Source organism: Tursiops truncatus, chromosome 19 (assembly GCF_011762595.2).
Source record: "Tursiops truncatus isolate mTurTru1 chromosome 19, mTurTru1.mat.Y, whole genome shotgun sequence".
Taxonomy (NCBI): domain Eukaryota; kingdom Metazoa; phylum Chordata; class Mammalia; order Artiodactyla; family Delphinidae; genus Tursiops; species Tursiops truncatus.
Genome location: NC_047052.1, coordinates 56,687,701 through 56,714,043, shown reverse-complemented (window position 1 = coordinate 56,714,043; position 26,343 = coordinate 56,687,701). Strand labels below are relative to the sequence as shown.

The following is a 26,343-nucleotide window of genomic DNA, read 5'->3' as shown; positions in this document are numbered from 1 at the left end:
CTTGCATTCCTACACATTAATGATGAAAAATCTGAAAGAGAAATTAAGGAAACACTCCCATTTACCACTGCAACAAAAAGAATAAAATACCTAGGAATAAACCTACCTAGGGAGACAAAAGACCTGTATGCAGAAAACTATAAGACACTGATGAAAGAAATTAAAGATTACACAAACAGATGGAGAGATACACCATGTTCTTGGATTGGAAAAATCAATATTGTGAAAATGACTATACTACCCAAAGCAATCCACAGATTAAATGCAATCCCTATCAAATTACCAATGGCATTTTTTACAGAACTAGAACAAAAAAATCTTAAAATTTGTATGGAGACACAAAAGACCCTGAATAGCCAAAGCAGTCTTGAGGGAAAAAAAACGGAGCTGGAGGAATCAGACTCCAGACTATACTGGACCTCAGACTATACTACAAAGTTACAGTGATCAAGACAATATGGTACCGGTACAAAAACAGAACAATAGATCAATGCAACAGGATAGAAAGGCCCAGAGATAAACCCACCTTTGGTCAACTAATCTATGACAAAGGAGGCAAGGATATACAATGGAGAAAAGACAGTGTCTTCAGTAAGTGGTGCTGGGAAAACTGGACAGCTACATGTAGAAGAATGAAACTAGAACACTCCCTAACACCATACACAAAAATAAACTCAAAATGGATTAGAGACCTAAATGTAAGACTGGACACTATAAAACTCTTAGAGGAAAACATAGGAAGAACATTCTTTGACATAAATCACAACAAGATCTTTTTTGATCTACCTTCTAGAGTAATGGAAATAAAAACAAAAATAAACAAATGGGACCTAATGAAACTTAAAAGCTTTTGCAAAGCAAAGGCAACTACAAACAGACGAAAAGACAAGCCTCAGAATGGGAGAAAATACTTGCAAACAAATCAATGGACAAAGGATTAATCTCCAAAATACATAAACAGTTCAAGCAGCTCAATATTAAAAAAACAAACACCACAATCAAAAAATGGGCAGAAGACCTAAACAGACATTTCTCCAAAGAAGACATACAGATGGCCAAGAAGCACATGAAAAGCTACTCAACGTCACTAATTATTAGAGAAATGCAAGTCAAAACTACAAGGAGGTATCACCTCATACCAGTTAGAATGCTCATCATAAGAAAATCTACAAACAAGTGCTGGAGAGGGTGTGGAGAAAAGGGAACCCTCTTGCACTGTTGGTGGGAATGTAAATTGATACAGCCACTATGGAGAACGGTACGGAGGTTCCTTAAAAAACTAAAAACAGAATTACCATATGACCCAGCAATCCCACTACTGGGCATATACCCAGAGAAAACCATAATTCAGAAAGACATGCACCCCAATGTTCATTGCAGCACTATTTACAATAGCCAGGTCATGGAAGCAACCTAAATGCCCATCGACAGACTAATGGATAAAGAAGATGTGGTACAAAAAAAAAAAAAGAAGATGTGGTACATATATACAATGGAATACTACTCAGCCATAAAAAGGAACGAAATTGGGTCATTTGCAGAGACACGGAGGGATCTAGAGACTGTCATACTGAGTGAAGTAAGTCAGAAAGAGGAAAACAAATATCGTATATTAACGTATACATGTGGAACCTAGAAAAATGGTACAGATGAACCAGTTGGCAAGGCAGAAACTGAGACACAGGTGTAGAGAACAAACGTATGGACACCAAGGGGGGAAAGCGGCGCGGGGGGCGGGGCAGGGGCGTTGGTGGTGGTGTGATGAATTGGGAGATTGAGATTGACATATATACATTAATATGTATAAAATGGATAACTAATAAGAACCTGCTGTATAAAAAGTATATATAGAATTAAATTTTAAAATTCAGAAAAAAAGGGCTTCCCTGGTGGCACAGTGGTTGGGAGTCCGCCTGCCGATGCAGGGGACGCAGGTTCGTACCCTGGTCCGGGAGGATCCCATGTGCCACGGAGCAGCTGGGCCCGTAAGCCATGGCCGCTGAGCCTGCACATCGGGAGCCTGTGCTCCGCAACGGGAAAGACCACAACAGTGAGAAGCCCGCGTACCGCAAAAAAAAAAAAAAAAAAAAAAAATCAGAAAAAAGAAAAGAAAAGCCAAAATGCCTAAGCACACTCACCAGGCACAGAGAACAGCAAGTGGAGAGGCCCAAGGCAAGTATGTTAAGTCTGTGCACAGGAAACAGCAAGACGCTGGCATGACCAGAGCGGACTGAACTCAGGGAAAAGTGTGAGGAGGTGAGTGAAGGGTCAGCAGGGTCAGATAATGGGCCTTCTTATTTTTAAAATTTTGTTATAAAATATCTAAATATGTCAAACGTTTCCTAATTTTGTGTAACCTCTTCTCATTAACACAGAATACAATCCCAATTCTCTAAAAACAGGCATGTCTTACCCTATGCCCTGGATTTACAGCTCTCCTTTCCCTCAAACTGAGAGGTCTAAAGTGATTATCCTCAGGCTGCTGTTTCTCCACCTTGGCTCTCTTGGCCTTGTGGGCTGGATCAACCTTTGTTGAATGGGGCTGTCTTGTCCATCCTCAGGTACTAAGCAGCATCTCTGGACTCTAACCTGCTAGATGCCGGGACCACCCACACCCCAGGTGTGACAGTCAAATGTGGCTGCAGACTGCCAAATGTCACCTGGGGATAAAACCGCCAAGTACTGAGAAGCACTACTCTCTCAGCCTCTCTCTCTTGGACTAGCAGAGGATCTTGGCCAGGACTCAGGGAACAAGAGACAATCATGAAGGCACAGGAGAACAGAAAAGCCCCATAACCGAGATCCTGTGGTTTAGAACAATACCTGTTGGCACTGAAGGCAAAAACCTCCCAAGGCCCCACCTGCCTCACCCTCTTCCTGGAGACCATCCCATCACTCACAGCCCTGTGGACTGGGTTGCAGGGGATACATGAGCCAACCAGTCCCACCCAGTCAGCTCCCTGTCTGGAATGTGAAACAAGAACCTCAGACAGAGGCCAGTCTGTGCTGGGCACTGGGGTAGAGGCTCAGGGAAGTATGGGCTCAGGTGGCTACTCCTGCCTCAGGGACAACCCCCTAGAGACCAGCAGTAGAAAAAGAAACAATGTTAAGTATGCAAAGAAGTAAAAACAAGGCATCTGGGGGCCACAGAGAGCAGGGACTGGGGTGGCCACTCCTGCCACAAACTTGCTGAGACACAAAAGCCATTCTGAAAAAACAGACTTGAGCAAAGCTAGAGGGAGAAGTCAGGACAAGAGATCCAGAAGCTGGCATACTCCTGGTAGTTCCCAGTCCTTATTTCAGTCCCATGTGGCCCAACTGGAAATTCTGCCTTTGGGTTCTGAAGAACACCCCCATTTCCTTCCACCACCTTTTAGGAGCCAAAGGGGAACTGTTTCTTGCTCAAAGAAACACAGAGATAGCAGGCAGGAAAAGATGAATCTCAAAAATGACTGAAGCTGTAGGGGAGAGGGTAAGCTTCTTGATCAGCCGGGCATGGAGCCAGAGCATGTCTGACAAGGAGATAGCAGGTCCTCTGCATGGCAGAGTGGCAAGGCCTTACCCAGAGACACCAAGAGCCTGCAGTTTTCCAGCATCACCTCCTGGTACAGGGTCCTCTGAGCCGGGTCCAGCTGCCTCCACTCCTCCTGGGTAAAAGTCACGGCCACATCATCGAAAGTCACAGACACCTGTCAAATAGAGGTAGTAGTGCTGACCCTGGGGCTGTTGGATGGGATCAGAGCTTGTTTCTGGAAGGCTGTTAAAGGTGCAGAGAGATCAAGACCCTAACCACTTAGCACCTCCTGAGGGCCAAGCTCTAGGCTGGGCTGAAGTGGAAGTGGACAATGTTTTGGACATAATACAGTAGTGTAAGAAAGAAAGTCACACAAGACAATGGAAAGTCACACAAGACAATGGAAAGTCACACAAGACAATGGAAAGTCACACAAGACAATGGAAGTGATGTGTGGGCTGTCAGATGCAAACAGGAGAGGCTGTAGGACCTCAGAGGAATGAATAAATAATGATAACAGTATCAATAATGGTAACAACAACAGTACCTGAGCCTCCCTGGTCCTGCTAGCTGCCTGCCCCATGGTGAGGGCTTCACTTCCTGGTTAAAGTGACTAAAAGTCCCCAGTTCTTTCTTCACTCTCTTGTTAACATCCAAACTCTTGAACCCAACACTTACCAGCTGTGTTACCTCGGAGACATCACTTCATCTCTCTGAGCCTTGGTTTCTGGATCAATACAACAATAGTTCCCACTTCACTAATATCAGTTGTGAGATTTAGACAGAAATTATTCAATGTTCGGTGTGCTTGGGGATTTTCATTAATTGTCCCACAGCCCCTGAGGTAAACATCTCTATGCCAGCCGATGACCCGAGACTAAGGGAGCTCCACCAAATCCACCAAGAGTCTTGTGTCTTACAAACGAGGAGCAAGATTTTAACACAGTTAACCCTGATACACGGTCTAATAAAGTAACCCGACACGCTTCCATCATCAAAATGAATACCTAATGACGAAGTTGTGAAGCATTTACACCAATTTTTGCTGTTAAGTCCATTTCATCACGCCTGAAAATATTCCTGTGAACATGCACAGAGAAGCAGAGCCTTCATCATTGACCTCCCTGGAGAGACCCCTGAAGGGGTGGAACTACCTGGGTAATGGCAGGGCCCGGACCAGCTTCCCACACCCTCCTGGGTCTCCCAGACTCCGGGGAGGTTCCACAATGAACCATTAGCCGCTTCCTTCCTGAACCCTGACAGCACTTAGCCCTACGCCAGGAATACTTCAGGACCAGAGAGCACAAATGGATAAAGATAACACTGGCTTTGGCCATGAGACTGGCCACAACGTCTGACCTGGCTGAAGATGAGTGGAACATTCGACAACAGACTACAGGACCTCGCCCTCCCAAGACACGTCTTAACATCTAGGAGGCACCATGGCAACCTCACAGGCCCTCATGGGCCTTGTGAAACAACCAATATACCTTGGCTTTGTCCATGCGCTTATCTCTCCCTCCATTTCCCAAGGCCACCGGTTGGAGAAAGGCGGGGGCGGGGTGGGGGCAGGGTACATCCCTGCAGCACATGGCGGAGTTCGGGATTTACTATGATGGAAACCCCTGAAGGATACATCACTCATTTTTCCACAACTTACTGAGCATGTGTCAGAGACCCAAGAGCTTTTAGGACCAAGGATAAATTAAGTAGCAAAGCAGCTCCACACGCCAGAGCACACGACCGCGAAGACAAACCCAGGGGATGCCTCCCTTCCGGAACCGTCTCCGCCCTCGTAGAGAAGCAGCTTCGCAACCAGCGTCCACTCACCTGTGTTTTGTGGGTCGGCGCCGCCGCCATGATGGGGCCCTGCGTTCCAGCTACGCTGGGAGAGGCGAGCACCGGGCGGCCTGTTGCTCCTCGCCTCCGCCCCGCCTTGGCCGGGCGACCTCGGCTGACAGCCGCTCTCCGAGAAAAAGGCGCACCAGACCTGGCGCCGCCCTCGGGAACTGCGGGGACGAAGGGCGGGTGCTGAAGGCCCGGAGAGGCCATGGCCCGGCGGGCGACCAGTGCACACTCCCGTTTAGGGAGTCACGGCCCGTTCCAAGGCACGAAAGGAAGTCCCATCCCCCTTTCCTGCTCAGTCCCCACGAAATGCCCTAGTAGCCACGCAGGCCAGCTCTCGGCACCTAAAAGCCAGCCAGAAGCGAAAGGCTGAGGCAAATGGCGTCCTCTGAGAGAAACCGGAAGTCCCGCCCACGTACGTGCGCCGCAGGAAACGCCTCTACGACTGGCCGTCATTGGCCAGCGACCTCCTCAGACGCACAATGCACACCTCTGGGTAATGTAGTCTCCCCTAGATTCGCAGAAGTGAGGAGCGCCTTAACTGAGGGGAGGGAGTGGGGCGGAGGGAGGAGAGGGAGTGGGGCGGAGTGGGGGAGGGAGTGGGGCGGAGGGAGGGGTAAGGGGAGGGTCTTCCTCCACCTAAGAGCCACGGGAGGAGCTGAGCGCCGGCCCAGACCTGTTTCTTAACAGTGGGTTCAAGTGGAGAGGACTAGGCAGTGGGGGCGAGAGCGTCCATGCTGTGCCTCAGGGAAACTGAGGCTTGGAATGCTGGGACAGTCGCCCAGGGCGGTGCAAAGGGTGTAGGGCTGTGACTAAGCTCGCAGCCCGCATAGTGATTTTCCCCCCTTCCCCTCCTTACGCCTTCCCAGATCCTCTTCTTTTTTTTAGGTCCCCAAACAGGGACCCAACCGGGATCCACAGAAGTGAAAGCACGGAGTCCTAACCACTGGACTGCCAGGGAATCCCCAAGAGCCTCTTCTTGAAACCTAGCAGGGCCCTGTGGAGCCTCCTCCCACCCCTACCCCCCAAGCCTCTCTGCGTCCCCTACTTCTTGTCTGTGGAAAAAGCTTTAGCGGACTAGGCCTCCCTCAGTTCCAAAGAGTGGGCTCAAACAGTTAATTATTTAAGGGGCAGCAATGGGAACAAAGAAGAGGCATTCAAGGAGGAAAGGGGATAATAACTAAAGCAATAAGTCAACCTTTGGGATGGGGTCACAAGACCATAGTTCTCCTTAAGGAAAACAGTTAACAATGTCTGATGCATGTTCTTAAGTTGTTTTTATAGAACCCAGACTCCCATCAGGTGGAAACTGCTGACCTCAAACACATCAGAAGCTAGGCTGGTTGGAATGAGAAGACTGATGGTGAGATTCCTGAAACACCACCCTGCTACCTCACCACCGACCGATCAGAAAATTGTCCATGAGCTGATCTTGCATCCTAGGACCCTCTCCCCTAACAGTCTTTAAAAACCCTTTCCTGAAGCCATTAGGGTGTTCAGATCTTTTTGAGCATGAACTGCCTGTTCTCCTTGCTTGGCACCCTGCAATAAATGCTATACTTTCCTTCACCACAACCCAGTGTCAATAGATTGGCTTTGCTATGCATGGAGTGAATGAACCCGAGTTTGGTTTTGTAGCATTCTAGGGGAACAGATTTTTAAAAAGTAGCTTCCCTGGTGGTCCAGTGAGTAAGACTGGGCCCACTTACCCAGTGGGTAAGACTCTGTGCTCCCAATGCAGGGGACCTGGGTTTAGTCCCTGGTCAGGGAACTAGATCTTACATGCATGCTGCAACTAAGAGTCCACATGCTGCAACTAAGACCTGGCGCAGCCAAAATAAAATAAATAAATATTTTTAAAAGTCTTTTTAAAAAAAAAAGGTAGCTTAAAAATTCTCCTGAGGAGGAAACCAGAAGTCCCATCTTGATACACAGCACACTTGTCTACTGCACCCTCCTGAGTCTTCTTTGGCCCAGAGCCTCCTTCATATGTAGTTGGCCTAGATCACCTGAGGAATGGATTTTCCATCCCCTGGGATGGGGAAACCACATGTGGAGGAGACTTGGAGGGAAACTCAAGACTCCAGTTTTAAGCATGGTCAATTTGAAATGTTTATGAGACTACAAAGTATGTGTCACTTAATCATTTCAACCTATGACTGAACGTTAGGAGAGAGTTCAAGCTTGGATATATAAATTTGAGAGTTGTTAGTTTACACTGTTATTTCAAGTCATGACTAGATGAGACTGTCAAGGGAATGAGTGTAGTCTGGAGAAGAAAATGATCAGAGCATGAACACTGGACCAGCCTGACTTCATTAAGTGGCTGATGACAGGAAACCAACAAACTCATGTCAGAGCTTCTAATGTCCACCCAGAGATATATTAGGGAATTTTAGAAGTCCCCATTGATGATTTTTTTTCATAAGTGTGGAGCTGAAAGAGTAAAACGCACTTTTTTTTTTTTTTTTTTGCGGTACGCGGGCCTCTCACTGTTGTGGCCTCTCCCGTTGCGGAGCACAGGCTCCGGATGCGCAGGCCCAGTGGCCATGGCTCACGGGCCCAGCCGCTCCGCGGCATGTGGGATCTTCCCGGACCGGGGCACGAACCCACGTCCCCTGCATCGGCAGGCGGACTCTCAACCACTGCGCCTCCAGGGAAGCCCGTAAAACTCACTTTTCATGGTTTCAGTGTGCATACACATTGAGAAATGGAATCAGAGAGTGCAGAAAATGCCCTTAAGGGATTTAATTTTTTTTAAGATGAGAGAGAAGTATAGTGACAAGATGTTAATTAGGTCAAAGGAATGAAGAGTGTATGATATGAGTCAGTTCTGCAGAGAACTAGTAGGATTTACATATTTATAAACATTTATGTGTGTATATATATGTACATGCAATATATAAATAAAATATATTATATATATATGAGATTTATTTCAAGGAATTGACTTATGCAGTTGTGGGGCCTGGCAAGTCCAAAATCCATAGGGTAGAGGACAGGCTGGAAACTCTGTAGCCAGAACTAATGCTGCAGTCTTGAGGCTGAATTTCTTCCTCAGGGAAACCTTACTTTTCCTCTTAAGGCCTTTTAACTGATTGGATAAGGCCCAACCACTTAATCAAAATAGAATCCTTTGCTTAAAGTCAACTGATTGTAGATGTTGAGCACATCTACAAAATACCTTCACAGCAACACCCTAGATTAGTGTTTGATCCAATAACTGAGTAGTATAGCCTAGTCCAGTTTACACATAAAACAAGCCATCACATTCCACTCCTTGTCAACTTGGCACCCATACATACTACCTAAAGCCAGACTTAATCTCCAGATGAAGACATGCTTCTGCCTAATCAGATCAAATCCAGTATTGATCCATTGTTATGATGGAGCCTATTACATATGGTGGATTACATATGATGAATGTAATGTGAATCATACGTATCTATTGATTTAATGCTAAATTCTCTGATATTGGAAATTTCTTCTAGTTGTGTAAGATAATGTCTTTCTTCTCAGAAAATACAAACAAGTATTTAGGAAGAAAGAGACATTAAGTGTAAAGCTCTCAAAAGGTTCAGAAAAATATAAATTGATGGATAATGGGAAGGAGAAAGAGAATGAGAACGATAAAGCAAATGTGACAAAATGTTAGTTGATAAATCCATTTTAAGGGTATACAGAGTCTCTTTGTGCTTTTCTTAAAATTTTCCTGTAATTTTGAGATCATTTACAAACAAAAAGTATGGTGGGGTGTGGCAGAGCGAAGTGAGGTGGGAGTTTTCTCCACCTTCTCACTCCACTACAGTCTGTTCTTGCAGTAACCTGAGTGAGCCTCTTAAAACTGTGTGGAAGATAGACTCTAGGATGACCAGTGTGGGCCTCATAATTGCTGCCTATTGGTGTTCTAGCCTTTGTATGACCTCTCTCCTTGATTGTGGGCCAGACCTGTAACTTGCTTCTAGACATATAGAATATACCAAAGGTGATAGGTTATGCATGATTATGTGTACAGGTTAAGGCCCATCTTGCTGGATTCTCTCTATCCCTTGCAGTCTTGATGAAGCAAGCAACCATGATGGCAGGCTCACATAGTAAGGAACTGCAGGCAGTTTTTAGAAGCTGAGGGTGACCTTCATCGACAGACAAGAAACTAAAGCCTTCGGTCCTACAACCACAAGAAAATAAATTCTAGCAATAACCTGAATGAGTTTTGAAGCATCTTGTTCCTCAGTAGAGTCTCTGTTGAGACTTCAGTCCTGACTGAAGACTTGAGCACAACTTTGTAAGATCTTGAGGCAGGCAACTCAGTTAAGCCATGACCAAACTCCTAATCCACTAAAAATGTGAAATAATTGGTGTGTGTTGTTTTAAGCCATACATTTATGATAGCTTTTACATAGCAGTAGAAAAGTAATACACACATAAGTTTGGAGTATGTCTTCTATACAAAATCCAATTGCAATGGCCTCATCGTCCCAGAGTCAAAGTCGAAGTCCTCACAGTCTTTTACACCTTTCTTCTTTACTCCACATTAGTTTCCTGCTCCATGCACTGGCTGGATACACACTTGCTTTAAATCCTATGCCAGGACAGTCCCTGTCCCCTCCCATCTCCACATGGCTCACACTTTCACCTTCTTATTGACTTTGGTCATGTATCACCTTCTCCATAAGCTCTTCCCTGATTATCCTAATAAAAATTGCAAACCGATAACCCCAACTCTGGCACCCACGTCCACCTTACTGTTCTCTTCCTTATCATTTTCTTTGTCATAGCACCGATTAACTTCTGATATATCCTTTGCTTGTTTATTATAATTATTGTTTATTTTCTGTCTCCCTCTCTTGATGTTCGTGAGGTCAAGGCTCTTTGTTTTGTTCACTACTGTATACCAAAAATTTAAAACAATGTCTAGTACAAAGCAGACACACTATAGACGTTTCAGTAAGGTACAGTGGAACCCTGGTTCACAATCTTGAAAAATTATGTGTATAATTTTAAGCACTGCAATTGAGTTTTTGAACTGAAAAAAGATTTTTTTGTGCTTATGGCACAAAACCAAAATGATGGGACATCCATGGTGGCTCAGTGGTTGAGAATCCACCTGCCAATGCAGGGGACACGGGTTCGAGCCCTGGTACGGGAAGATCCCACATGCCATGGAGCAACTAGGCCCGTGCGCCACAACTACTGAGCCTGCACTCTAGAGCCTGCGAGCCACAACTACTGAGCCCACGTGCCACAACTACTGAAGCCCACGCACCTAGAGTCCGTGCTCCCAACAAGAGAAGCCACCACAATGAGAAGCACACGCACCACAACGAAGACTAGCCCCTGCTCGCCGCAACTAGAGAAAGCCCGCGCACAGCAACGAAGACCCAACGCAGCCAAAAATAAATTTAAAAAAAAACCCAAAATGATATGACTCATTTATTTTGTAACTGGAAGTTTATACCTCCTAACCTCCCTCACCTACTTCACTCATTTCCCCCACCCCATCCCTCTATGTTCTGGCAACCAAGTGTTTGTTCTCTGTATCTATGACTTTGTTTCTGTTTAGTTCTGTTTGTTCACTTGGTTGTTTTTTAAAAAAATAAATTTATTTATTTATTTATTTATTTTTGGCTCGTTGGGTCTTTGTTGCTGCATGTGGGCTTTCTCCAGTTGCAGAGAGCAAGGACTACTCTTCATTGTGGTGCGTGGGCTTCTCATTGCGGTGGCTTCTCTTGTTGCAGAGCACTGGCTGTAGGCGTGCGGGCTTCAGTAGTTGTGGCTCACGGGCTCTAGAGCACAGGTTCATTAGTTGTGGTTCACGGGCTTCCTTGCTCCACGGCATGTGGGATCTTCCCAGACCAGGGCTTGAACCCGTGTCCCCTGCATTGGCAGGCAGATTCCCAACCACTGTGCCACCAGGGAAGTCCCTTGTTTTGGTTTTTTAGATTCCACATATAGGGGATGTGTACATTTGTTCAAGCAATGAAACCATATCTGGTACAGCAGGTGCAGTTGGAGTCACCACCTGGTGAAGCTTATGCTAATCCACTGACATTTTCCAAGATCCATCTGTCTTCTTCACAGGCTAAATAGGAGAGCTGAATAGGGATGTGGTGGGAATCACCACCCCTGTATCTTTCAAGTCCTTGATGATGTCACTCTCTGAAATCTCTCCAGGAAAGTAGTATGTCTTTTAATTAGTTTCCTAGGTAGAGGTAGTCCTAACGGCTGCCACTTGGCCTTTCCCACCATAAAAGCCCTTACTCCCCAGGTCAGGAATGTAGGAATTCTGCCATCTGCTAAGTATGTCTATTCTAATTATGCATTCTGGAACTGTGGGAATAACCACAGGATATGTTTGAGGATCCACTGGACCCCACTATAAGATGGATCTGAGATAGTACTCCATGGATCACCTGAACTCCATAACTAGTAGATTTTGGGTCTCCTGGAATTAGGGTCAGTTCAGAGCCAGAGTCCAGTAGTCCTTAAAAGGTCTGATTCTTTCCTTTTACATAATGGACACTTACCCTAGTAAAAGGTCGCTTTGGAGAAGACCAGGAGAAAGAGTAACAATATAAATTTTCTGTGATGTACTGTGGTTCTTCCTCAAGGGGACCCTCCCTCCCCTTCATCCAAGATGTTCTGAGCTTACAAACTGGCTCAAGTCTTGGAATTGATTGAGGGGCATTTCTTGATTGGACTATTTCATAACCTCTAGGAAAATATATCTTCTCATAGCATAATTTCTTTCCTCAATGTGGTACAAGACATGTCTAATAAATTCAAACATCTTTAGTTTCCCTCATGTAAGGAGACAAAAATAGGTAAATTTACACCTGTTTAGCAATTAACGTTCCAGTATTTTATCTTATTTGAAATGACCTGGATATTCATTGAAATCCCATCATTTAACTTAACTTATCAAAACTCAAGCTACCAAAAATCTGGAGAAACTATTTTAGATAGACATACCCAAAGCATAATTATTCCTAAAAAGATCACCTGAAAACTCTTATCTCACTTACCTTTATTTTATAACTTGTGAAAGTATCACCGCACCAAGTTAACTTTTTCTTGCTGACAAACTGCAACAGAAATAACACGAGCTTATTGACCTTTAGTTAACCTAGGTACAATAAAAGTAAGACATCTATATTGATTAAACCAACAAGCTTAAGTTAGCTTTAATACCAGGTATTAATTTAATATTGAATATTTCCTAGATCACACAAACCTGAAATTTATTCTGGCCAGTTTCTTTTACATTTAGAAATATTGAATTTGTAAGCATTTACCATTAAGTCAATTAAATACATCTTTTTTAAAAATTAAATTTTGGTAACATTATACAGAGGTAGAGACATATCAAATGTATGATGTGTACACAGACATACAAACAGGCAAAATTAGAGTTCTCATAGCTTCACTTTAACACTTAGCTATGAATCAGGTATTACAACGTAAACTTACTAGCTTATAAATAACAGTTGGAATAAGTTAAATTTGCTTGCTCAGATGACTAAGGCCTTATTATTTGTGGAAAAGACTTTTAAGATTTGTATTTTTCCTTGATAAACCCTTAAAGAGATGATGAATTAGATTTTAGGTTAGGGAGACATTCCAGCAAATTCTTCCCAGGCTTTCAACTTAAGATAACCTATTCAGTGTCTAAACTGAACAAAATCATCCCAGCCTTTCAACTTAGGATAACCCACTCAATATCTACACTGAGCAAAAATCTTCCCAGTCTTTCAACTTAGGATAACCCAGGTACCTCTTTTTGAAACTAAGCTTCAGGATAATCTACTCCAGAGAGGAGTTTAACACACCCCAACAAAACTTAGCTTCATCACTCAAGAAGGGGAGACCTGAGAACCAGGAAAGGTGTCTGCTGTGGGTCACTTCATTGGTAGTCAAAACTGTCGACTGAAAAAAAAAAGTACAACTTAAAAGTTGGGATATGCAAAAAGACACATGCACCCCAATGTTCATTGCAGCACTATTTACAATAGCCAGGTCATGGAAACAACCTAAATGCCCAGCGACAGACTGATGGATAAAGAAGATGTGGTACATATATACAATGGAAGATTACTCAGCCATAAAAAGGAATGAAATTGGGTCATTTGTAGAGATGTGGATGGATCTAGAGACTGTCATACCAAATGAAGTAAGTCAGAAAGAGAAAAACAAATATCGTATATTAATGCATATATGTGGAACCTAGAAAAATGGTACAGATGAACTGGTTTGCAGGGCAGAAATTGAAACACAGATGTAGAGAACAAAAGTATGGACACCAAGGGGGGAAAGCGGCAGGCGGTGGGGTGGTGGTGTGATGAATTGGGCGATTGGGATTGACATGTATACACTGATGTGTATAAAATGGATGACTAATAAGAACATGTTGTATAAAAAAATAAATAAAATTAAATTTAAAAAAAAGTTGGGAATTGTTTTTTATTCTGAGAATTTACTGAGGACTTATGTCAGGGATACAGCCTCTCAGCGCTGAGATACTGTTCTGAGAGGTAACTGAGGAGACAGGATATGTAGAATTTTTTGCAAAAAACAAAACAAAACAAAAATCCAGGTAGTTGAACCTCAAAAGATTACTGTTAATTAAAGAATACCAGAGGGGGCTTCCCTGGTGGCACAGTGGTTAAGAATCCGCCTGCCAGTGCAGGGGACACGGGTTCGAGCCCTGGTTCGGGAAGATCCCACATGCTGCGGAGCAACGAAGCCTGCACGCTCTGGAGCCCTCACCACAACTAGAGAAGAGCCTGAGCGCTGCAACTAACACCCGATACAGCCAAATAAATAAATAAGTAAATAATTTTTAAAAAATACCAGACATCTCAAGTTAATGAACTTAGTGCATTTTTACATATGGGAAGACACAGGAGTCTGGGCTTCTTGAAATTATTCCTTTGATATACACCTTAACTATCTAGGGCCAGTATACTGTTCTCGTCTATCCTGAATCCCCTCAGAGACACTTTGTGTATGTCTATAAACACCCCACACCATGTATTTACTCTCAGTGCTCTCTTTACTACTAGAAAGAGAGCCATCATCATCTTTAAATCTAATGTGATTAGAGAGCCAATTCTAGAAACCCAAGAACCAATTCAGAAAACTCATCCTTAAATTCTCTTCCTGTAGAACCACTCTTGGTTCCCAAATCTGTGTTAATCAGGGGTCTTCAGAGAAACAGAACAAACAGAAAAGATATATAGATAGAAAGAGATTTATTATGAGGAATTGGCTTACATTCTTATGGAGGCATCTTGAGGAGGAGTTTGTGCCTGAGTGGGTCCTCAATGCTGCATACTTGTAAATGACAGTTAGTTAAGAGGAAATATATGAGAAAATATTCATGGCAGAGTCTCATGCCTAGAAGCAGTTTTTAGCTTACACCACTCAAGGAGATTGCTTTAGCTCTCTAAGTGGTTTTCTCTACTTACTAGATGGCTTAGGTGGCTCTATAAGGGACTCAATTTTTGTTTTTTTTTTCCTTGGCCACAGCGCTGAGGCTTGCTGAGGATCTTAGTTCCCTGACCAGGGATCAAACCCAGGCCCTGGAAGTGAAAGCGCAGAGTCCTAACCACTGGACCGCCAGGGAATTCTCATCAGCTTCTTTACATTATTTTCCATGGTCATGTTTTCATCTCTTAAGTGCATCATCGCCCTTGTGGAACAAAGGTGCTGCTTAAAGTATTGGGCCTCCTTGGTAGTGTCACCTGACACTTTGACGTCTCCTGAGTCACACAAGTTTATATGGGTAATAAATTAAAATTTCTCTTTTATGCTGCAGTGCTGTGGAAGACAGCTATAAACAATTGAACAATCTTGTCAACTTCCCTCAGGACTGATCAATGACCTTGAGAAGATTGCAAGGGAAAGCAATTGCACGTATGCCCTCACATGCATAAATCCTGCCAGTGCAGGATAGGATCCTGTTTTTATTTATAATTTTTATATTTTGTAAACATGGGCTTTTTGCAATTAATTTTTTTAAGTATTGCATTCAAATATTATTTATATTTTTTTGCTTTTTTCTTTTCCTGTTTTTCTTTTCATACAATTGATTTTATTTTTTTGTAATTAGTTTTTTTTAATTGAAGTAGAGTTGACTTACAAGGTTGTGCCAATCTCTGCTGAACAACAAAGTGACTCAGTTTTACACATAAATACATTCTTTTCTTTACATTCTTTTCCATGATGGTTTAACACAGGCTACTCAGTATAGTTCCCTGTGCTACACATTAGGACCTTGTTTATCCATTCTAAACGTAATAGTTTGCGTCTACCAACCCCAAACTCTCAGTCCGTCCCTCCCCCCCCCCCCTCCCCCTTGGCAACCACAAGTCTGTTCTCTATGTCTGTGAGCTTCTCTTTTGTAGATAGGTTCATTAGTGCCACAAGTGTTATCTACTTTGATCACAGAATTTTTAGCACCTCCCTTAAACATTGCTCCCTGGAAATGAGAGCCTCACTTGCCTCACCCTAATCCTGGTACCAGTTATTAATTTAATAAGAAAAGGCTACCACTTCAAAAGATAAGTGAAGGGCTTCCCTGGTGGCGCAGTGGTTGACAGTCCGCCTGCCGATGCAGTGGACACAGGTTCGTGCCCCGGTCCGGGAAGATCCCTCACGCCACAGAGCAGCTGGGCCCGTGAGCCACGGCCGCTGAGCCTGTGCGTCCAGAGCCTGTGCTCCGCAATGGGAGAGGCCACAACAGTGAGAGGCCCGCGTACCGCAAAAAAAAAAAAAAAAAAAAAGTGAAGACCATGAAAAAGCAATTTCAAAAAGAATATGTAATAAACATTGGAAAAACAAGACGTGTAAATGCAATAGTACTCAAAAGTGTGCTTGTTCAGCTGTATATGTTGGTATAAATGATTAAATCTCTATCAAGGGAAGAAAAGAAAATCCTATCTAGTCCTTCCTAGATTAAGTGGGTGTATGCCTAAGTAAGCAGGAGGGGCCATCCCAGCTCATCATATAAAGCCAGCCTCGCCAAGGCTGTTTATCTCTCTTTTGATGGAACCAGGCTTCGGAGCTCCCTTCCAAGATGGCTGAAGACAATTCTCCATACAGTAAGTTCCTCACACATCAGATTGCAGTTGTGGTTTCCTTGGTTTGGGGCGGTGGGTTGGGCTGAAAACATAATGGGCTTGTTAGAAGTTGTGGGAGTCCCATTTTTCAAACTTTTAAATAACTGTGCTAGGGTAAGGGAAAATCAGTTTCTTTCATGTAATATGAAAATATGCTGTTTTCTGTGCATCTAAGCATTGGGAATTTCAGAAAGATGCAGGCATGTAAGAACTAAACAATACAAATTATTGTTTAGGGGAGGGAAATGGGAGGAAAAAATAGATGGGAAGAAGAAAAAGGAGAGAAACACACTAAAAGAAACTAAGGGAGGCATCAAAAAGTCCTGAGACCAGAATGTCTTTGGAATGAAAGTAGCTTCCTGATTTCTCTCTCCAGACTGAACTTTTCTCCTGAACTTCCAGCTTTGTCTACATAACCGCTTACTCGTCTGTAACAGGCATCTCAAACTCAACGTGTCCCAAACTGAACTCCCGATGTTCAGACCCAAACTCTTCCTCCTACTGTTTTCCTTGCACAAGAAATGTCAATTGTTCATGCCAAAAACCTAGGAAACATCCTTGACCTTGTCTTCCTCTCATAACCTATATCTAATCAGGCTGAAAATTCTGTTGGCTTTAACGAAATATTTTAGGGATCTTCTGACTATTTCTTGGACTGTTTCCACCATTGTCACTGGATTATTTTTTTAATAAATCTATTTATTTTATTTACCTTTTTATTTTATTTTTTTAAATTTTCGGCTGCATTGGGTCTTTGTTGCTGCACGCGGGCTTTCTCTAGTTGCGGCGAGTGGGGGCTACTCTTAGGTGCGTGTACAGGCTTCTCATTGTGGTGGCTTCTCTTGTTGCCGGAGCACAGGCTCTAGGCGCGCGGGCTTCAGTAGTTGTGGCTTGTGGGCTCTAGAGCTCAGGCTCAGTAGTTGTGGTGCAGGGGCTTAGTTGTTCCGTGGCATGTGGGATCTTCCCAGACCAGGGCTCGAACCCGTGTCCCCTGCACTGGCAGGCGGATTCTTAACCACTGCGCCATGAGGGAAGCCCTCGTCACTGGATTATTGCAAGAATTGATCTCTCTGCTTCCATTCTGGCCCTGATTTAATCTGTTCTCAACCCTGTAGCCCGTGTGATCTTATCAAACTCTCAGATCAAGTCTTTTATCTACTCCAAACCCCTCGGTGACTTCCCAACATACTAAGAGTCAAAGGCACATGGTTGGAAGAGGTCCCATATAATCTGCCCTGCCTAGGAGGTCTAGGACCTCATCTGTTTCTGCTTCGTTTTCTCTTCTCCAGACTTATAGCCTTCTTGCTCTTCCTATCTATCTTATTTCTCTGTCATTTTTTCCTCATTACTTTGGTCTTATGCATAAAATTCTATCACGGGAATATACCATATTTCACTTATCCATTCTCCTAGCAATGTGCATTCAGTTGCTTCAGCTGTTACTACAAACAGCATTCTGAAAAATGTCATGCAGATGTAGGCAAGAAATGGATTGCAGGGTTACAATTACTTACTATACATAATTTAAACAAGCATACCCTGATTGCCCTACAGATTATCTTAAATAAATTACATTCTACCCAGCTCTCAAGAAGGGTTCTGATCTCCCCACCTTACCCCCATCATTGCAAGCTGCTGACTTTTATCTGGTTTTCTACCTTTTTGAACTGAAGGTTTCAATTACGATATCATTAGTTCCAGCAATTTTTCCCATTATGCATTTTGGTATCTTATTTAGTATATAACTTTTTCTATCTCAGTGTAACATAGGTTTTCTTGTACATTATCTATTTTTAGCTTTCATATGTATTTAATTTTTTGGCATTTATTTCTATATGCTGTATATTGTGTGACCCAACTTAATTTTTCTTCATATAGTAAGTCATTTTCTGTATCCAACACTACCCTTTCACATTGATTTTGGAGGCTATAGCTATCCCAATTCTAAGTGTGGACTTCAGTTACTAATAATGTATCAATATTGATCCATTAGTTGTGACAAATGTACAGTACTGATATAAGATGTTAATAATAGGGGAAGGGCTTCCCTGGTGGTGCAGTGGTTGAGAGTCCGCCTGCCGATGCAGGGGACACGGGTTCGTGCCCCGGTCCGGGAAGATCCCACATGCCGCGGAGCGGTTGGGCCCGTGAGCCATGGCCGCTGAGCCTGCGCGTCCAGAGCCTGTGCTCCGCAACGGGAGAGGCCACAGCAGTGAGAGGCCCGCATACCGCAAAATAATAATAATAATAATAATAGGGGAAACTGGGTGTGCAATATATGGGAACTCCCCATACTATGTTTTATTTGTTAAATGATATTCATTCATTTATTTATTTAAATTAATTCATTCATTTATTATTTTATTTTTGGCTGCGTTGGGTCTTCGTTGCTGTGCGCGGGCTTTCTCTAGTTGCGGCGAGCAGGGGCTACTCTTCATTGCGGTGTGCAGGCTTCTCATTGCAGTGGCTTCTCTTGTTGTGGAGCACAGGCTCTAGGCGCGCAGGCTTCAGTAGTTGTGGCTCGTGGGCTCTAGAGCGCAGGCTCAGTAGTTGTGGCACATGGGCTTAGTTGCCCCGTGGCATGTGGGATCTTCCCGGACCAGGGATCTAACCTGTGTCCCCTGCATTGGCAGGTGGGTTCTTAACCACGGAGCCACCAGGGAAGCCCCTCGCCTGCATTTTCTTGACTCATATTGTTCTTGATCCATATGAACAGAACATATCAATTTTTCATGTTGTTTGAAAACAGAAGACCTTGACTTCCTAGTCATGGCATTCAGATCAGCTGAAGAAGTTCAAGAATCACCCTTGTGTTCTTAAGGGCTTTATAATTGAGAGTTCTTTCCTCCTGGGTTCTCATGGATTCACAATGAAAAGAAGAAATGAGAGACAAGCTCGAACCTGAAGTTGGAATACATAAAATGGCCTATTTAATGCTTCTCTCCTAATCTTTCCACAGAGGCCGTGGCAACAAAGTGTAGACGCAGCCGCACCAAATTCACAGAAGAGCAATTGAAAATCCTCGTTGATGCATTCAACAAAAAACCTTACCCGGGTTATGCCATCAAACAAAGACTTGCTTTGGAAGTCAACACTGAAGAGTCTAGGATCCAGGTAAGTTACAAGTTCTGTATCTCCAAGACGAGAAATAGAAAGGGAGGGGGGAACCATTCAGTGAGCACATATCATGTGCCAGTGTGACAGGGCTTTTTTTAAAACAACATTTATTATTTATTAATTTGGTTGCACCAGGTCTTAGTTGTGGCACATGGGCTCCTTAGTTGCAGCAGGCGGGCTCCTTAATTGTGGCTCGCGGGTTCCTTAGTTGTAGAATGCGAACACTTAGTTGCAGTATGTGTGCAGGATCTAGTTCCCTGACCAGGGATTGAACCTGGGCCCCTTGCATTGGGAGCGCGGAGTCCTAACCACTGTGCTACCAGGGAAGTCCCGTGAAAAGGGCTTTGAGTAGCATGTCCCACTTGACACTCAGAATGAACTCCCAAGAATGTTGCTCTTAATCTCACTTCATGAATATGGATACTGAGGGTGAAGCTCCCAGGAGTGTGCAAGAAATATGTAGGTACACCTCCAGAAAAGAGGAAGTATGTGGTGTGGTGGCACACTTATTCCAGGGTGTAAATCCAAGTAAGTCATTATAAGCAGTGTGGTCACAGATAGGCAAGTGTCTGGTGACATGGTAAGATTCCAGAGGAACTGTGGGTGATGTGAGGGTTAACCTTCCCCTTTCAATGAAATACAATAGACCAGAGAGTAGTGGACTGGTGTGCCATTGCAGATTTAGGCTGGAGGGGGTTCTTAAATACATAATAATGGCAGCATTTATTTATTAACTTAAAAAATTATTAGAGTAGGTCATGTTGGAACCAGGTCATGAAGATGCTAAATGCCAAGCCTTGATCTAAGTCTTAGTCGAATGTGACAGGGATCAGTAATAGTAATCCTGAGCTTAGGGCTCATAAGAATCCTTCACAACCCCCTTTTTTTTGGCCACGTCGAGGCATATGGGATCTTAGTTCCCCAACCAAGGATTGAACCCTTGCCCCCTGCAGTGGAAGCACAAAGTTCTAACCACTGGACTGCCAGGGAATTCCCAGAATCACTCCCTTTGGAGAAAGGCAGCAATGGGGCTGAGATGACATAAATATGCTTAATTCCCTCATTTTCTTTTCCTCTTGTAGATATGGTTTCAGAATCGAAGAGCTAGGCACAGGTTCCTGAAAAGACCTGAGAAGAACTTAGACTTAAGACAAGACCGAGCTTACCCTGAAGAGAACATTCAAGGTGAATAGCCTGCTCCAGTCCTGCTACCCAGCAGAGCCTCTTGGGTACCCAAGTGCCTTTTTATAGTGAAGCCAACTACTGCTCTGAGTGGGAAGAGAATGTTTTCTCCTTCAGGGCCTCCTGTTCAGGGTCTTTGGTAGCAAAGGGCTCAACATGGCCCCTGGAAATTCTTCCCCACAAGGTCCAGGGACCTTCTGAGGCTTACCTGATTTGCACCGGAGTCCAGCAACTCAGCCAAATATTGCCTCTCCTCTAGAACCTTCTGTCTTGAATAGGCTGGGACAAGGCCCTCCCAAGGAGAGGCAACATGTTCCAAGTTAGATGGTGGGACGTGTTTGGGTTCCTTGTTTGAACATGTAAACTGATCTCAAATGTTCCTCTGCCTTCCATCTTTCACCTCCTCCAGGTGTGAGAGACAGACGATGTCGTACCAGCTATACTTCTTCCCAATTACAAACTCTTATGAATGCGTTCATGGAAAACCCTTATCCTGGGATTGATTCCAGACAGCAACTTGCTGAAGATATTGGGGTTCCAGAGTCAAGAGTCCAGGTAAGTGATAAGGAATTTGATGTTGGTAGGAACATATATAGTGAGACATCTCGGAATGACTTCTCCAACAGGGATTAATTCTCATAGATATTATAAGCAGGACAGATGGGAAAATGGGATTTCTGGTTTGGATAGGTGCAGCTCTTCCAAAACGATCAATCATTTATCTGTAGAGTGGTATCAATATATGCCTTCTGGAGGGAGGTCAAAGTTCAGTGCTATTAGGTGACTTTTCTAAAGTCTGGTTTTGGGGCTCCTACAATAGACCTGTGTTTATTCTACTTGGAACCTCTGAAAACCAAAAGTAGTAGCTGTGAAACATGAGGGGGGTGTGTGTGTGAGGGGGGGCACAAGCAAGGGGTAGCAATTAATGACATCTTATGGAAAGAAAAATGTCTTCCTTGGGACATCCCTGGCGGTTCAGTGGTTAAATGTCTGCGCTTCCACTGCAGGGGGTGCAGGTTCGATCCCTGGTCGGGGAACTAAGATCCTTCAAGCCATGCGGTGCAGACAAAAAAAAAAAAAAAAATGTCTTCCTAGAAGATATTACTCTATCCTGCATCATGGAATAAAAATAGGTGTTTTAGGGAGGAAGAAAAGAAGTGGAAAGAGAATTCTAGGCAGAGGAGAGAGTTGCAATATAGGCATGGCACTTTAGGGAAAGACTAATACTTGTAATGAGGGGATCGTGGGGACTTCCAGGATGTGAAACCCATCACTAGACCATAAAGGGACTTGGTACAAGATTCAGAATCTTGAGCTTTATCTTGAGACATGATAGGCTTTCCCAGACATCATATGGAATGTCAATGATTTGGGAATTCGGCCTAAAAGAAGCCACCTCTTCCTCCCCTTTGCCTTATGAGAAGAGCAATGGTGAGGCTCGCATGACATCGTTTTCAATAAATCTCTTTGTTTTACCCACTTAGATTTGGTTTCAAAACCGAAGATCTAGACTCCGTATCCAGAAGAAAAGAGAACCCGAAGAAGGTTCAGCCCAAAGACAAAACCAGGGACAAGATCTCTGAGATGGGAGCATTCAAGGTACCAGCCTGTGGTTCCCAATTTGGCTCACAAGTGGAGTGTCCTGAGTGCTCAGTCCTTCCACATGGTGTAGTCAACTCCAGCTTCCTCTCAGGAGGTGGACGACGTTTCCACACATGTGCCTCCAGAGAGTCAGGGGCTTCATTGGTCACAGCCCCTGAAGGCTTTTCCCAAGTCTGTGGTCCTGCCAAGGAATTCCACTGCCCACTTTTCAAGCTTTGAACTGGAACCCAGACAACCCATTAGTATGTGAACTTTGTTCACTGATGTTTTCCCAGTGCCTGGCACATAGTAGGCAATCCATAAACTTTTGTGGCAGGTATGACCGAGTGAACAGAGGAATGAATCCTCAGGCGTGTTCTGCCGGGGGCCGGCTAATGCATGGCTTTCCCAAGAGGTAGGAGGTTCCATATTTGACTGGAAAGGTGGGAAAGAGCTGACCTCCCTTTCTGTATGTATAAATTGGCTTCTTCGATTTTTCTTTCCCTTTCCTCTTTAGGTTTACAGAATGGCACTCCCTAGTGACTGTTTTATTTCCCTGGAGCCAGAACAAGGTTAACAGAGAGACAAATTCAGTGTATTTGATGTCATCAGCCTGGACTCCAGATCGGTTCTCTTCCTGGCAACATACCCTTCCAAACATACTTTCGCCTTCTTCTTCGTCTTCTGGAAATGGTAAACAGGACTTCAGGACTCAGAGGCAGATGACACAAAGTACCACACAGCCCTAGTGACTGAACCTAGATTTAGAGTTCAACAGATCTCGAGAACAATGAAAGTAAACTTATTAACACCGTTTTTATGGTCATACAAATAAATGACCGATTCAAGTAAAAATCATCAAAACATATGTGGTATTGTCACTTTGATCAACTGTGCTGATGTACTGAAGCCTCCATAAAAACCCAGAAGGATGGGGTTCAGAGCTTCTGGGTTAGTGAACGCATGGCGGAGAGGAGAGCGATGTACTTGAAGAGGGCATGGAAGCTCGAGCCCCTTCTCACATACCTCGCCCTATGTATCCATCCGGCTGTTGACTCATATCCTTTAATATCTTTTGTAATAAATCTGTAATCTAGTGAGTTTCCTGAGTTCTGTGAGCCACTGTAGCAAATTAATCAGACCCAAGGAGGGGGGTTCGTGGGAAACTGATTTATAGCCTGGTGGTCAGAAGTACAGGTAATAACCTGAACTTGAGATTGGCGTCTGAAGTCGGAGGAGTTGTAACGGAGCAGGAGCTTATGGTGATTTCCCAGGACAGATCCCCCCACCCCCATATCCTCTGCCTGCTTTTTGTCTGTAGAAAAACTTTAGCTGAAGAATAAATTTAATCAGAGAAATGAGAAAAATGCAGAAATGAAGGAAAACAGTCCAACAAGATGAAATAATAGTTCAGCTATTAAACAAAGTCAAGGATCTTTAGTTCCTTCTCAAGGCTATAGATCATATTCTGAGCCATATCCTTTAAGCTGTTTTGTAGATACTGAAACCCCACCAGAAGCAAGACGTTAACTACACGATGACCAGACTGCAGCCACAACATAAGCTTCTCCATCTTACACAATTCTGAGAACTCACCTCAAGGAAGTGGGAACAAACTGACCCTGGAATTGAAGATTAACTGTACTTAAAACAATCAAGATGATGCTGACCAGACCACCACGAGAACAGTTTCAAGATGATTGTCAGAGATGACTGCTGCTCTTCACACAGCCACCCCCCCAGGCCTGTGCATTCCTGAAATTCCCCTTTAAAATCCCTTGCCCTTGATTAGCAGCGGGGATTTGTTTTTTTGGAACATGAGTCTAGCTTCTCCCCAGGATGGTCGGCTTCATCAATAAAGCTATCTTTGTTTTCACTCAACACTTGTCTCTGTATTGGATTCTTGAGTGATGAGCAGCAGAACCTGAGTTCAGCAACAGTGTCTTAGGACTGAGCCCCTAATCTGTGGAAGATGATACTATCCCTAAGTAGATAAGAGTCAGAATTGGGTTGAATTGTAGGATACCCAGCTGGTGTCCCCAGCATTGCTTGGTAGTGTCAGGGGAAGCCCCCTCCCACCTCCACACATTGGAATTGGGACCAGAAGCCAAATAGGATGCCCAATATAGTAGCCACAAAAAAACAAAAATCAAAACAATATAGTGGCCACAAGCCACAATGGACTTCTGGGCACTAGAAATGTGCTAATGTGACAGGAACTGAATTTTTAATTCAATTAATTTTTAATTAAAATTTATTTAGCTACATGTGGCTAGTGGCTATCCTATTGATCAGTGCAGATCTGGAAAGCGTTTTAGTAACCATTTCATTCAAGAATACATGAACAGGGCTTCCCTGGTGGCACAGTGGTTGAGAGTCTGCCTGCCAATGTTCGTGTGCCGGTCCGGGAAGATCCCACATGCCGCGAAGCGGCTGGGCCCTTGAGCCATGGCCACTGAGCCTGCGCGTCCGGAGCCTGTGCTCCGCAACGGGAGAGGCCACAACAGTGAGAGGCCCATGAACCGCAAAAAAAAAAAAAAAAAAAGATGGTCAAAGATTCTTTTTCTTTTTTACTTTAATATGTGTAGATCTGCCTTATTTCAATGCATTTTTAAAAATTCTTCTCCTAGATACCTCCTCTTCCCCTCCTTTTGTCATAAAATTTTGCAGATTAACATTTCATGCCTTAGTTCCTTTTCCCTCCATTGACTTCAGTCTCATATCCCCCTGCATCTACCAAAATATTCATTTGAAAGTCACCATGTTCGGGATTTCCCTGGTGGTCCAGTGGTAAAGAATGCACTTTGCAATGCAGGGGACACTGGTTCAATCCCTGGTTGGGGAACTAAGAGCCCACACGCCGTGGGCAACTAAGCCTGCGTGCTACAACTACTGAGCCGCGTGAAGCAAACTACAGAGCCCATGCGCCCTGGAGCCCCGTGCGCCACAACTAGAGAGAAGCCCGCATGCCACAACTAAGAGCCAGCACAGTCAAAATATTAATTAATTATTTAAAAAGACACCATTTTCTTTCTCCTGGCTAAGTTGTTCTTGACTTTATCAAACCCAGGGGTCACTTTTTATAACAGATATTTTATACCTCTCCATGTACCATACTGAGAGAAACTCCTATTTAATTTTGCCTTTATAGGGAATTCCCTGGCGGTCCAGTGGTTAGGACTCCGTGCTTTCACTGGTGGGACCCCAGGGACAATCCCTGGTCGGGGAACTAAGATCCTGCAAGCAAAGAAAACAAAACAAAACGAAAACAAACAAACCCAAAAAACTGCCTTTCTAGATGCATAATATTAAAACATCAACATAATGTTCTGACTATTGATGGAAAAATAAAAACAAAGTTGCTTATAATAAAAAAGAACGTGTACTTCACTGTGTAAGTGTTCTGGCATGATTCTGCTTGAGGTCAAACACAAGTAGCTAAATTACCTGCTCAGCTGTAGATTGACCTTGACACAACAACAGATGCAGCGTATGTATTGGCAACTCAGATGACCTGAGTGGCATTGCTTGGAGGTGTTATGATTTTTGAAATGATGTCCCCCACTTGGCAACATCTCAACTAAAGCAGTGTTCCCTCATATCTTGATCATCATATCTCTTAGGAGTTTCAGCATAAATTAAAGCATGGAAAAATGCTCAGTGTTTATATGTAAAATAAGGTTCAGTTTCAGTTACTTATCAACAGGATTTCCACCCATGATATCTACCTGCATGAATGTCCAACAGAACATTCAAAGGTTATGTGTTTGTTCCTTCATTTTCTCTTCACCTTCATCTTTATCCCATCACCTTCTCTGCCTCCACAACTTTTTTGGGGGGAAGTGGGGGCCGTGCTGAGCAGCTTGCAGGATCTTAGTTCCCCGATCAGGGATAGAACCCATGCCCCCTGCAGTGCAAGCACAGAGTCTTAACCACTGGACCACCAGGGAAGTCCCAACACAACTTTTCTCCATTGATTAGTTC

The 26,343-nt window shown here is 43.8% G+C and overlaps 2 protein-coding genes and 1 long non-coding RNA gene across 3 annotated transcripts in view; 1 reads left to right on the top strand and 2 right to left on the bottom strand.

Moving 5' to 3' along the window:
* The window catches only part of ZNF805 (zinc finger protein 805), a 94,905-nt gene extending 89,156 nt beyond the window's left edge, over nucleotides 1–5,749 (bottom strand). Inside the window, exons 1-2 of the mRNA XM_073796317.1 lie at nucleotides 5,345–5,749; nucleotides 3,563–3,689 (exon numbers count right to left, since the gene is read on the bottom strand). Coding sequence (XP_073652418.1) covers nucleotides 3,563–3,689; nucleotides 5,345–5,566 — 349 coding nt within the window. The 5' untranslated portion in view covers nucleotides 5,567–5,749. The remainder of the gene's footprint in view (nucleotides 1–3,562; nucleotides 3,690–5,344) is intronic.
* Nucleotides 5,750–12,410: 6,661 nt separating this feature from the next.
* On the bottom strand, nucleotides 12,411–14,684 carry LOC141277246 (uncharacterized). The gene is made up of 3 exons (XR_012328296.1): nucleotides 14,633–14,684; nucleotides 13,189–13,285; nucleotides 12,411–12,444 (listed from the first exon to the last, which is right to left on the bottom strand). It is a non-coding gene; the product is annotated as an uncharacterized lncRNA (long non-coding RNA).
* A 4,747-nt stretch (nucleotides 14,685–19,431) lies between these two features.
* Nucleotides 19,432–22,361, top strand: DUXA (double homeobox A; the record flags this gene model as incomplete). Its single annotated transcript, XM_019928600.2, has 4 exons — nucleotides 19,432–19,593; nucleotides 20,679–20,781; nucleotides 21,188–21,333; nucleotides 22,263–22,361. Coding segments are annotated over 4 exons (510 nt in total), but the record flags the coding sequence as incomplete, so codon positions are not given.
* Nucleotides 22,362–26,343: the final 3,982 nt, after the last annotated feature.